The sequence below is a fragment of the Gopherus flavomarginatus genome, chromosome 14 (assembly GCF_025201925.1).
Source record: "Gopherus flavomarginatus isolate rGopFla2 chromosome 14, rGopFla2.mat.asm, whole genome shotgun sequence".
Classification (NCBI taxonomy): domain Eukaryota; kingdom Metazoa; phylum Chordata; order Testudines; family Testudinidae; genus Gopherus; species Gopherus flavomarginatus.
In genome coordinates this window covers 3,793,819-3,805,568 of record NC_066630.1, presented here as the reverse complement: position 1 = coordinate 3,805,568, position 11,750 = coordinate 3,793,819, and the positions used below count along the sequence as shown (strand labels likewise).

At 45.8% G+C, this 11,750-nt stretch overlaps 1 protein-coding gene and 2 non-coding genes across 3 annotated transcripts; all 3 read left to right on the top strand.

Moving 5' to 3' along the window:
- Positions 1-1,199: 1,199 nt before the first annotated feature.
- Positions 1,200-9,242, top strand: RPL13 (ribosomal protein L13). Its single transcript, XM_050922679.1, has 5 exons — positions 1,200-1,352; positions 1,827-1,968; positions 5,258-5,431; positions 7,599-7,655; positions 9,040-9,242. The coding sequence occupies exons 1-5, from the start codon at positions 1,249-1,251 to the stop codon at positions 9,196-9,198; spliced, it is 636 nt and encodes a 211-aa protein (XP_050778636.1). The 5' UTR covers positions 1,200-1,248; the 3' UTR covers positions 9,199-9,242.
- On the top strand, positions 1,556-1,638 carry LOC127034515 (small nucleolar RNA MBII-202). Its single transcript, XR_007769414.1, has one exon. It is a non-coding gene; the product is annotated as a small nucleolar RNA MBII-202 (small nucleolar RNA).
- Positions 5,114-5,198, top strand: LOC127034514 (small nucleolar RNA MBII-202). The gene has a single exon (XR_007769413.1). It is a non-coding gene; the product is annotated as a small nucleolar RNA MBII-202 (small nucleolar RNA).
- Positions 9,243-11,750: the final 2,508 nt, after the last annotated feature.

Genomic DNA, 11,750 nt, shown 5'->3' with positions numbered 1-11,750 from the left:
TTTACCTCAAACTAAATAAGAACTTGCTGCTGCAAATAGCTTCTATATATGCTACACCGACAGGACAGTTCCTGACTGGGATAATAAGTTTCACAGCATAATTATTTTTGAATCGTCACGAAAGTTCAGTCTGGGTTGCGATTGTTCCTCTTTGCTGTTTGTGTATCTTATTTAAGAGACTTTGTTTTACTGTGGGGGGTATGGAATTTGAGGGATTAGTGTACATGGTCTAGAAATTAGGACCACAATTTTAAAAAATAAAGTGAATCTTGTGCATGGTTATAGGCTGACTGGTCTGTAATTCCGATTGTCTTTGTTCCCCTTTTTAAAGCTAGGAATTGTTTGCACTTCTCCAGTCCTCTGAGACCTCACCCATCTCCCATGAACTGTCATGGATGAGCAACTTTAGCGCTTCCTCTGTGCAGCAGCTGCCTTTCCCTAGCCCACCTGGTGCAGGTAATGGCACTCATTGGTTTTTCGTACGCGGCCGCTTTAAAACCGGCGCCATCTTTGTAAAGGGCAGAGGGCCTTTGGCGAGATGAGCGCTGAAGCTCGCTGGGCGGGTGTCCTCTTCTCCTTTATTCTAATTGGTCAGTAACTAGTTCCGTTTCCGCTAGGCCTGATATCCCAGCGTGCACTGCGTCATCCCCTCCTTTTCCGGTCGGCCTTTTCCCCCCGTGGAGGTGGGTTTGAGCGGAGGCCGGGCCGTGCAGGGTTATCCGCCTCCATCCGCCGCCTGGGCGGCCTGCGGGGTTCGGGCCCTGGGCGGCCGAACACAGGGGGGCCGCCTGCGGCCTGTCGCGCCCTGGGGGAGGCGGCGGCGGCGGGCAGGTGCCGGGCCTGGGCCTGGGGGGCCGCTCCCCGGCGGACGGGGCCGGGCAGGTGCCGTGGCTTGGGGGGCCGCTCCCCGGCGGACGGGGCCGGGCATTCGCCTCAGTCGTTCCCAGGGTGGCGCCCCGCGCGGGGCTGCCGAGCGTGAGTCCTCGGGTCAGGGGTTCGTGTCTGGGGGGCTGTGCGGTGTGGCCCAGCCGCGCTAGACTGCTGGGAGCTGGTTCCACCCGCTGTTGCAGTCTGGCCTGGCTGGGCCTCTCCTGCGGCCGCCGCTTCCCCAGCTCGTGGGGTGCTGCCGCCCAGGGGTGGGCCCTCGCCTCGCTCTGCTACTGAGGGCCGCTTTCTGTAACCCCAGCCTGCCTCGAACTGCAGCTGTCATTAAACGTGCGCCTTCTGTCTGCAGGGATATAAGCAGTCATGGCACCCAGTCGAAATGGCATGATCTTGAAACCCCACTTCCACAAAGATTGGCAGAGACGAGTTGCCACGTGGTTTAACCAGCCTGCTAGGAAGATCCGCAGGTGAGATGCTAAGGACAGCTGGCTGCATGTGTCATTGAGTGCCTCTACCTGCCTTGTGGCATCGAGATCACTTACTTGGGAGTTTTGCCCCCGTGTCTCCTGTGGCATGTTGTGGTAGTTAGAGAGTGATTAAAAATTACCGTGGTTGTAAACACAGAGGCCAGTAAAACAGTTTAATGCCTTTAATTAGGTCTACAGTCAAATGATGAAAATTCTTCGGAATCTCTGCACAACATTGATGATTTGTTTGAACCCTTTTTTTAGCTGATGACTGTAGCTTACTATGAGAGCGTGCGGTCTGGCCTTGTTCACGTCAGTTACTAGAGGACACATTCCTTACCTCAGCAAGTTTGATGTACCCTCGTTATTTTCTGGGAGGGTCCCCGTGGGCATTTCGAAGATTGTCAATGTAGAAGTTAAGTATCTTATACAAACATCCTTTTGTTGACTGCTGTGATATTTCTCTTTGACCAGGAGGAAGGCCCGTCAGGCAAAGGCTCGGCGCATTGCTCCACGCCCAGTGTCTGGGCCAGTCCGACCCATTGTGAGGTGTCCCACTGTTAGGTACCACACAAAAGTTCGTGCTGGCAGAGGATTCAGCTTGGAAGAGCTGCGAGTGAGTATAACTGGTTGGTTAGCATGTCCTAGTAGAGTTTGCTCACATGTATCAGATAAATTCTATAAATATGTCCAGGGTGGGGTGGGTGCAGAGTAAAGTATCCAACTGTAATTTGGTGTTTCAACTCAATTTTTTGTTTTTGAGTGGGTGAAATGAACTCAGTGATAAATTTCCTTGTCTTGCGTGGCCTGGTTAGTCTGTCAGTAGTTAGTGTAAGATGTGAGCAGCTGAGAGTGATTGGCAAATGGATATCTGTTTAAACTGGCTGTGCACGTGGCTGTTTTGGAATTTGCTAGAGCTATGTCTTCGTGGCAGCACTTTAATGTGGCTGTGTAGTTGCAGCACCCTCACAAGGGGAGTAGCTACCAGCACTGGTGCACTGTCTACACCAAGGGTGGCAAACTTTTTAGCCTGATGGGCCACATTGGGTTTCAGAAATTGTTTGGAGGGCAAGTTAGGGGAGGCTGTGCTCTGCAGCTGCACTGCCCAAGAAGCTTGACGCCCAGAGCATTAAGAGGGAGGGTCCTGGGGCTAGCCTCCTGGGCCAGGAGCTCAGGGGCCGGGGAGAACGGTCCCATGGGCTGGATGTGGCCCACGGGCTGTAGTTTGCCCACCTCTGGTCTACACTGGCACTTTACAGCACTGAAATTTGCAGTCCTCAGTGGTGGTTTTTCACATCCCTTCGTGAGAAATTTGCAGCGCTGTAAAGTGTCAGTGTAAACAAGGCCTAGATAACACAACATTATTATTCAGAGTACAGGATGGTGATCGCTATAGGTGTGTAATTGCTGTAAATACAGAAAATGAACAATATGTGTAGGATAAATATGAAAGTAAAGAATTAATTAGCTTAAGTTTGGTTAAGAAAATATATGTTGTAACGAAAGGCTCTGATTAGCAATTAGAAGGAAGGCCTTGAAAATAATTTGTAAGGCCAGAAGGAATGAAGTAGGGCAGGTGCAGGGGGCTGGACTAGATGACCTCTTGAAGTCCCTTCCAGTTCTGTGATTCTGTGTCTGGGTCAGAGAATAACAAAAGAGGTAAAAGAGCTAAGAAGAAGGCCTCTGACCCTTGGGGATGACTGCACATGGTTTTAAATAAGACCAAGAGAATCTGTCTTAAAATGAGCCAACATGGCCCTTGCCAACCCACACACCAGTAAAGCATGTGTGAATCTAGGGGCAATGGCAAAGCTGTTGGCAGCAAGGAGAGGAGGAGAGGCCTTGGGAAGAGAGGAGTTTGTAGATCTTCATCCAGGTATGTCATAAACAGATAGCTAAGGGTTAATGTCTCTTTCACCTGTAAAGGGTTAACAAACAGTGACCTGCAGCACCTGACCAGAGGACCAATCAGGAGACAAAATACTTTCAAATCTTGGTGGAGGGAAGCCTTTGTTTGTGTTTTTTGGGTTTTGCTTTATTCTTTCTGGGCTCTGAGAGTGACCATACGTACCTACAGGCTCTCTAATCTTCTATTCCAATTTTGTAAGTATAAAGGTAGAAAGGCGATATAGTCTTTTTATTTGTTTCCTTTATTTGCAAATGTGCATTTGGCTGGAAGTACTTTAAATTGTATTTCTATTGGAGGAGGCTGTTTCTCCAATTTCTTAAGCTGACAGACCCTGTAACTTTTTACCATCTAAATTGCAGAGATAGACATTTTACTTTTTTCTTTCTTTGTATTAAAAGTTTTGCTTTTAAGACCTGTCTGATTTTTTCCCCTTGTTGAGGCTCAAGGGAATTGAGTCTGTACTTAACAGGGAAGGAGAAGGGAGGGGAAGGGTGGAATCCTTTTGTTTTAGATTCAGGGAGCGTGAATCTGTCTCTCTCTCTCTCTCCAGGAGACCTAATTTCTCTGTGTTGTGATTCACAGAGTTTGAATCACAGTAATCTTCCAGGGTAACCCAGGGAGGGGAAGGCTGACAAAGGCAACGGTGAGGAAAGGGGTTTACTTTCCTTGTGTTAAGATCCAGGGGGTCTGGGTCTTGTGGGTCCCCAGGGAAGGTTTTGGGGGGACCAGAGTGTATCAGGCACTCGAATTCCTGATTGGTGGCAACTTATCAGATCTAAGCAGGTAATTAAGCTTAGGGGGATTCACGCTAGTACCCATATTTTAGATGCTAAGGTTCAGAATTGGGAAAGATACTATGACAAGGTAAGACTGGAAATAAGGGTGAACTGTCTGAAACTGGTTAACTGAAGTCATTACTTGGCTATGACATCACTTGTTTGAAGAGTATAAAAAAGTTCATTGCCAATACCTGCCTGGCCACGTTAGAGCTGACCAATATGGGTCTAAGCACGCTGAGTTTAATCTGTTTGTAAGTATCTTGATCAAATGTTTTGTACAGTTTGGATGTAGTAAATTATTTATGCATGTTTAGAGTAATTGTATCACTTCGGATTTAATAAAGGAATTTATGGTTACGTTAGTGTTGGTGGTTTCCAGTATTCATATTAATTTCAGGCATTCCAATAGTATGGGAATGAGATGTGTAGGCAGCAGCAAACATGAACACAAGCTTGTTTTGAAAATGAAAGAGAGGTGGTCAACTTGCCAGTTGAACAAAATTCCAGGGTTTTAAACCACTCAACTTCAGGTGAGAGGAGTGAGGGAGTGTTATCGTAATGCAGCCATCTTATGGGACAGCAAAATCAAATGTCTACAGGACTGTTCAGCACTAAGAAATAGTTTGCTTCCTTTGGTTCTCTGGTATTTTTTTAATGGCTCATGAGGTAAGTGATACCTGATAGTGCATTGATTTAAACCTTCCTAGCATAGCCAACTTCACGAGTCAGGTTGGCATATGTGGTTTAAATGGCCCAGTTGCTTGTTGCAGTTGGAATTGCACGTTGCAGTGTAATGTATGATTGTATAAGGACCCTTGCTTATTCCAGTGGGTGAAAGTGGTGTCCACCATTCTTTTCCCTGTGGCCTCAGATTTTGTGCCCTCCTTTTGCTATTTGAAAGAGTGTTGACCTCAGACTTGAAAGTTGCATAACATGTAATAAGTTTGTGTTGTCTTATATTTGAGTCTAAACTCTTTTGGAGATGCCTTATCTGTTGCTGTCCAACATCTGGGCATAGCACAATTCATATTTCTTAATCACCACTCCTGCTTCTGATGGGCCTTACAGTCAAATGATGACACTTTCTCCGGAATCTCTGTAGTCTCTGTGATGACTGTATTGAACCCTTTTCCAGCTGATGACTGTAGTGGCTTCACTCAGTAGCACAATGACATAACAGTCACTTGAAGGCTGACATTAACTCTCTTGCTTTACAGATGGCTGGCATCAATAAAAGGGTTGCCCGGACTATTGGGATCTCTGTGGATCCCAGACGACGCAACAAGTCTACAGAATCGCTGCAGGCCAACGTGCAAAGACTGAAGGAGTATCGCTCCAAACTTATCCTCTTCCCAAGGAAGCCCTCTGCACCCAAGAAGGGAGACAGCTCTGTAAGTACATTGGGTCCTGAAAGCTTTTAAAGGCCTTCTGCTCAGTGGTGCAAAGGGTTGGTTATGGCTAATCCTCTCATGTGTCTAAGTAAACAATGCTTTACAGTAGAATGTCTCCTAATGTAATGACCCTGCATGGGAGGGCTCTTCCACTAGCAAAGGGTTGATAGAGCAGCCCTAATCTGCCTTCAGGTACATCTGATGGCGGGGTGAGCTTGGGTGTTGGCCAGGGTATGTGCTATAACATGTATCAGCTCTGTTGTGCTGGGAGCTGGGCCTGGAGTGTGGAGTGTGCAGTGGTGATTTAAAGCCACATTGTTGAGGGGAAGCTGCCCTGAATCAAAGCCATGATAGATTTAGCAGCTCTCACCACGTCTGATTTTTGCCTAAGCAGTTAATGAGTTAGTGTGGATAACGAGCCACAGTTTCCTGAGTATTTGTCTCCCTATGTAAATAATTACAGAAGAGAGCAATGAGAAAAAATGAAGGGACAGAGAGGTTTTATCAGCTGAGTAACCTACAGAGGTGGTGAGTTGGTCAATTTTAGGGGAGTTCCACCTATCAACCTGAAAACCTTAATACAGAGAAAACACTTGTATCAGCTTGAGGTGCATTTCGGTGGATTTCCATGTATTTCTTTGCTCCAGCTATGTAGGCTCTGTGCTTCCAGTGAGGAGGTGTATGTAGTGAAATGAAAGATTTGAAGAAGGGGATTTCTAGGCAACATCCATAGACTCTTAATGTGCTCTAGGCTTTTTACCTGTATTTAAACATGCTTCTTGTTTAAATGTTTCTAACATGGCATAGTCTGCCAGCAGGAATTGGGTCAAAGTGTGTTAAAACTTTTTCAAACTGGTCAGTGAGCTTTTCTCTGACTGCATTTATACTTCCTGGCTAAACTATATTCAGTGTGGCTTTGTTGGAACTTTTTGTCAGGTTAACATTTTCCCTAAGCCCATTGTAGACAGTCCTGGAAAACATGCCTTGGAACCTGGTTTGGGACTGCTGGAGCTGTGGATGTGAAGAGGCTGAAGTAGAAACTACTTTATATGCAGACTAAAAGTTTATCTTTTTCTCCAGCAAGGTCTTCTGTAACAAGGGTTTCCTTGGGGGCCATTTGTTCCGACTTCCCTGGGGTGTCATGTGAATATCACTGATAACTGTTACAACTAGAACCTACAATAGTGTAGTTCCGTGTGTTCATATCCTAGACTGCTTAGCAAGGCAGATCTAGTTGTGAATGTTTAGCACCAGCACAGCTTTAAAAGGGTACAATGAACAGTTTCAGAGTGAGATAAAAATTGTTAAACGTATTATCTCCTCCCAAGGGTCTGACTTAATTCTTTTGCCTTCTGTTGCCACATTTTAAAATGTTTCTTTTCCCTGTTGTTTTGCATGAGAACCAGACAAATAGAGGCAGTTGAATGCTGTTTGAATATACAAAGTAAACTGCAAAGTAATTTTTCTCTGTCTGATATGGGAGCCAGAGATGTTACTGGAAACAATAGTAAACTTGAAATTTTTTCAGGTTGGTTTAACTTTTTTAAAGTCGGTGTTGTGCACTTGAATCAGAGCTTTACATTCTTGGTTCCTGTTTTTGGTGTGACCAGGAGAGGCAGTTTGGTGGTGGAGTAATGGTGATGCATCAGCACCTTGTCAAGCCCTCAGGATGACTTTGCTTCCTTCCATCTTTCTTAACTGAGCATAGTTAATAGGTCACACTCCCCAGTGCATTTGCAAATTCTGGGTTCAGTTGAATTTCTCTTAAAAACAAGTATGCTTTAGGCTGGCCCCTTCAAAATACTAGCACATCCTCTGTTGGAGTGGGAAATAGCACACTTCTCCACTTGTGTATTTCCAAGACTTTCCATAGTGTGTATGTGGGAGTATAGGGCCCTCTCTTCAGTTTGCAATATGGGCCAGAATTCCTGAGGTCCAAACCATGGAACTTTTTCTGTTAAACATGTATTGCTAGATTCTCCAGTCAGATCACCAAGCTGGGGCCTTGCACACAGGCCTAAGTTTTAATTAATAAATGAAACTGAAGAGCTGATATTTTGCTCCAGACGGTACATTCCCTAACCCACGCAGCTCCCACAGGCCTGCCGCCAAAGGAGTCAGCTTGTCTGGCTGAACTCAGTAATCACTTGTTTCCTCTGTTACACAGCCAGAAGAACTCAAGATGGCAACTCAGCTCTCTGGCCCTGTTATGCCAATCAGGAACGTAAGTGACCCTGCAAATCACGTGCTTTGTTTGATTGTTGGGAAGTTAGACGCTGCTGTGGTGCATCACTAAATGCTAGAGAGAACCAGCTCAACAGAAATGGGTTTTTTCAGAGCTGCATTGTGACAATGCAGTTAAATTTCACTGTCTGTAGACTGCAGCAGTTACCTTGAGACAAAAGAACAAGAGCTTGTTAAAATTGACCTCATATTTCTCTAGTACAGTGGTTCTTAACCTGGGGTGCAAGATGCCCTTTCTGAGGGTGTGAGGCACCTGGGGGTGCCAAATTTTTTAAAAGGTAAATCATCGAAAACACAAATTAAGCACAGGCACGCAAGTACAACTGCTTTGTTTCATCAAACCTATGTAATTATTAACATTATACATTTTTAACTATACTGTAATATACAGACAAAAAATATATCTAGGTTTAAAGAACTGACCTCCTTCAATGATTTTTGGTAAGGGGTGCGAGAACATATTTTGAGAACCAAAGGGGTGCAGGCTGCAGTAAAGTTTAAGAACCACTGCTCTAGTAAAATACTGTTGTTGTGGGGGTTTGGGGTTTTTGTTTTTGTTTTTAAATCTCAATATTTTACTGTGAGAGTGTAACTTTAGCAGGGTCTCTGGGTTTTTTGCCATTGTGTAATGAGATGCACTCAGCTGACTGCTTTAAGCTGCACTAAAGTTTTGCCAGTGTATAAAACTGAAACCCTGAGTCTTCTAACCAACTGTTGGTTAAATTGGAGCTCCCTTGAAGGAGCCGAAGGGCAAGTTCATGGGCTTGGAGTAGTGGCAGTGTTTTTCTGGGGATAGACGAATGGATGCAGGTTCAGCTCTGAGAGCTTGTTCTGAAATTGAGGGTTCTGCCTGCAGCATCTCAGAACTGAGGATGGAAGAGTTAGCAGCTGTCCGTGCACAGCCCTGTGCTTTGGTAATTTAGTTTCAGTGACCCAGGGCTGGTCGCTCTTACACTAAGTATAACGTGACAAGCTGTTCACTTGTTCGTTCACTGCAGTTTGTTCTAGAACCGTTGCTACTTTTGAAGGGTTATATTTGATGCTTGATGGTGGTAATCCACAAATGAGTGTAAACTGACTGTGAGGTAAGTCTCAATCTACCCTGCGGTTGTTGTTCTTGGAGTTTCTTCCCTCACCTCATCAGTGATGTGAGCTGAGAAATACAGAAGCTGAATAAAATGGAGGTACCTGATTGAATATTGTTGCAGGCATGGCTTCCGGCTTTGATAAAGCATCCCTGCCAGTCACCATGGCCTGTTGCTAGTAGAAATCTGTACCAGGAAGTAACTTTTTTAAACATTGAATAGACCAGAGGATTCCAGAGAAGATAGTTACACAGTCTATCTGGCTCTTCTTTCTGCTAGGTTTACAAAAAGGAAAAGGCCCGTGTTATCTCTGAGGATGAGAAGAACTTCAAAGCCTTTGCCAGCCTGCGTATGGCCCGGGCAAATGCCCGTCTCTTTGGAATCCGTGCTAAACGAGCCAAGGAAGCTGCAGAGCAGGATGTGGAGAAGAAGAAATGAACCGTTCTCCCTTGAACTGTCAATAAAAGAGTCTAGAAATGTAACCTGGTGTGGTGTCATCTTAGGCCAGATGCAAAGGGATCGGAATAAAGGAAGGTGATACTTTCGACACGAAGTCTGTACTCAGCAGTGTTTGTTAGTTTGTTCAGCTGCATTCTAGCTGTGTGTTGTGTAAAAGTAAATTGAACTGTCGTCTCAACTGGTTTGCTCACTGCTTCTTCTGAGATGAGCAGGTAATAGGCTCCTGGCATTGTGGGTGGCAGGTACTCATTCAGTCTGGGTGGAATTGCCTTAGGTTTAAACAGTTACGTTTTCCCCTCCACTTGCTGTTTAATCATAGCTGCTTTGAGGGGAACCGGAGCAGATGGATCTTAATCAGTAGCCAGACACAGCCCTGTATTGCTCCTCTCTTCTTAAGGAGCAGCCTGCTCGCTTTTGCCTATAAGAAACAGGACTGAAATTTCCAGTGTGTGGAGTACTTGGCTGAATCAAGTTGTTAAAGAGTACTGAATTTGATACAGTCCTAAACTATCACTGGGGGGCACCTGTCTTCGTGCAGCACTAACTACATGTTGTTTTTTTTCTCTGACAAGCCAGTCTAATACCCTGTAAAACTGCTGTGCAGGTTTCCTTAGTAGTGCCTGGGCTTTCCAAAAGGAATTGGTAGACTTTAGGATGCCAGTCTCAGCTGTGGTATGTATGGTGTCTTTAGTAGCAGAGTACCCCCTCTGGATTCTTACTAGTAAATAGGGATTCTGATTTCCTTTGCTTCTCTGGCATCCCCCCTGTAGGCTGTTTGAACTAGGTCCCTGGGTATCTTGTTCAGAGTTGCGCCGTAGCTTCTGGGAGGCACAAAGTACTACCCAGCCTGTTGAATTTGAAACGAAGAAACAGCAAGAGAAATAGAAGTCCCTCCGCCCCCCAAAACAATTACAAACTTGCTTTTTACCTGCTCACCATAAGAGCTGTTTTTGTTACTGCTCTTTCCATGCTTGCTTGGACTCCCATGTATTTGAGCTTAACTCTTCAAACAACACACACGTTTTCCCCTCTGTATAAGAATGAGCAGGACATACAGGGAGCAGTTAACCTTAACCTGCACTGGTGTGTTGTGTGTAATGTGCATTGTGAAGCACAATCCATTCCGGAGCTCTGCTGCCCTGACCCAGCCAGCCCTTCATCTGCGAGCATGGAGAAAATGCGGCAGCTGTAGCGTAACGCTGTGTTCTCCATCCGGGAGAAGCGGATAACTCCTCTCACAACCAGATCTCATTTGTCATCTCTAAGCAATGACTTGTCTTTCACAGCTAATATTTTCTCTTCCGGTGTGTGGGGTTGCCCAACTGCCTGCCCCTAACAATACGTGAGGCTTTTCTATGAAAGAACCCTAGGCTATTTCTTTCCCTCCTAGCCCCATATTTCACATGGTTTGGTGTTGGGGAGAAGGGGCCAGTCCAGCCATTCCTAAAGGGGAAAAAGCCATGATTTTAAGGTATTGCCACTAAATAGCTAGATGCCTTCTCTGAAATAGTTGTCAGTATTTCACCGTGCGAATGAGCTGCCATCTCACCGCTGCATCCCATTGTGAAAAGGACAGTGGTAAGTAGTTAATGGAGGAGAGAATCTGGAACCTAATCCATTCAAAGAAAGGCATAGTTGCTAGAACTTGTAAAACTTCTGAGGGGATCGGAGGGTTATTTGTACAGTGCCAAAGGTGTGCATGGTCCCACAGAGTCCTGGAAGAAACAATTTCCTGCAGAGCTTGCAATTGAGAATACTGGGTTACGTGAATGAAAAGGGCAGAGGAATGAAGGGAAGTGTTTTGGGGAGAGCCCGTTTTTCATTCAATCAGATTTTACTGTGATTTTGTTCTGTTACTGGCTCTCCTAAATGGGTCTGACTTAACTGAGCTGCACATATTGTGGCCTTGTCTACACTATGCAGTTTTGTTGACAAGTCAGCTGAAGTGCTTCTCCCAGCAATGTAACTCCTGTGCTATGCCAACATCATAAAACCACCTCAACAAGAGGTGTAGGGCTTATGTGGGTGTAGTTACGGTGATACACTACGTATGTGGACACACTTTCTTACATCAGCTGTTGGCTGGCATTCTTGTCAATTTCACACTGCTGGAGCTGTGAAATTGACAAGAAATCCAGCTTTCCAGCTGGGCTGCTGCCCAGTCTCCACTCCAAGCTGGGCTTCCATCCAGGCTTGGGCTGCCACCCAGGCGCTCTACTCCCTCCTTGGAGCCCTGCTGCCCCCTGGGTTCCCAGCTGTCCACTGGGAGCACAGCAGCTGACTGGACTCTGAGCACAGATCTCTCCACCAGAGGTAAGACAGTCCAGGTAGCTGCCTCCTCGCTCCCTGCTGGGGAGTTGCATGGAGCTGAGAGCCCTGATGCTTAGTCCTCCACACTGCCCCTCTTTAGTTGTTGGGAGCACTCCTGGTGAGGACGCCCACCACCAACAGAAGGAGGCTGGTGTGGACATCAGCCACTGGAGGAATTAATAGGATGGCTGTAAGTCGACTTAGCATAGGTCGACTTATCT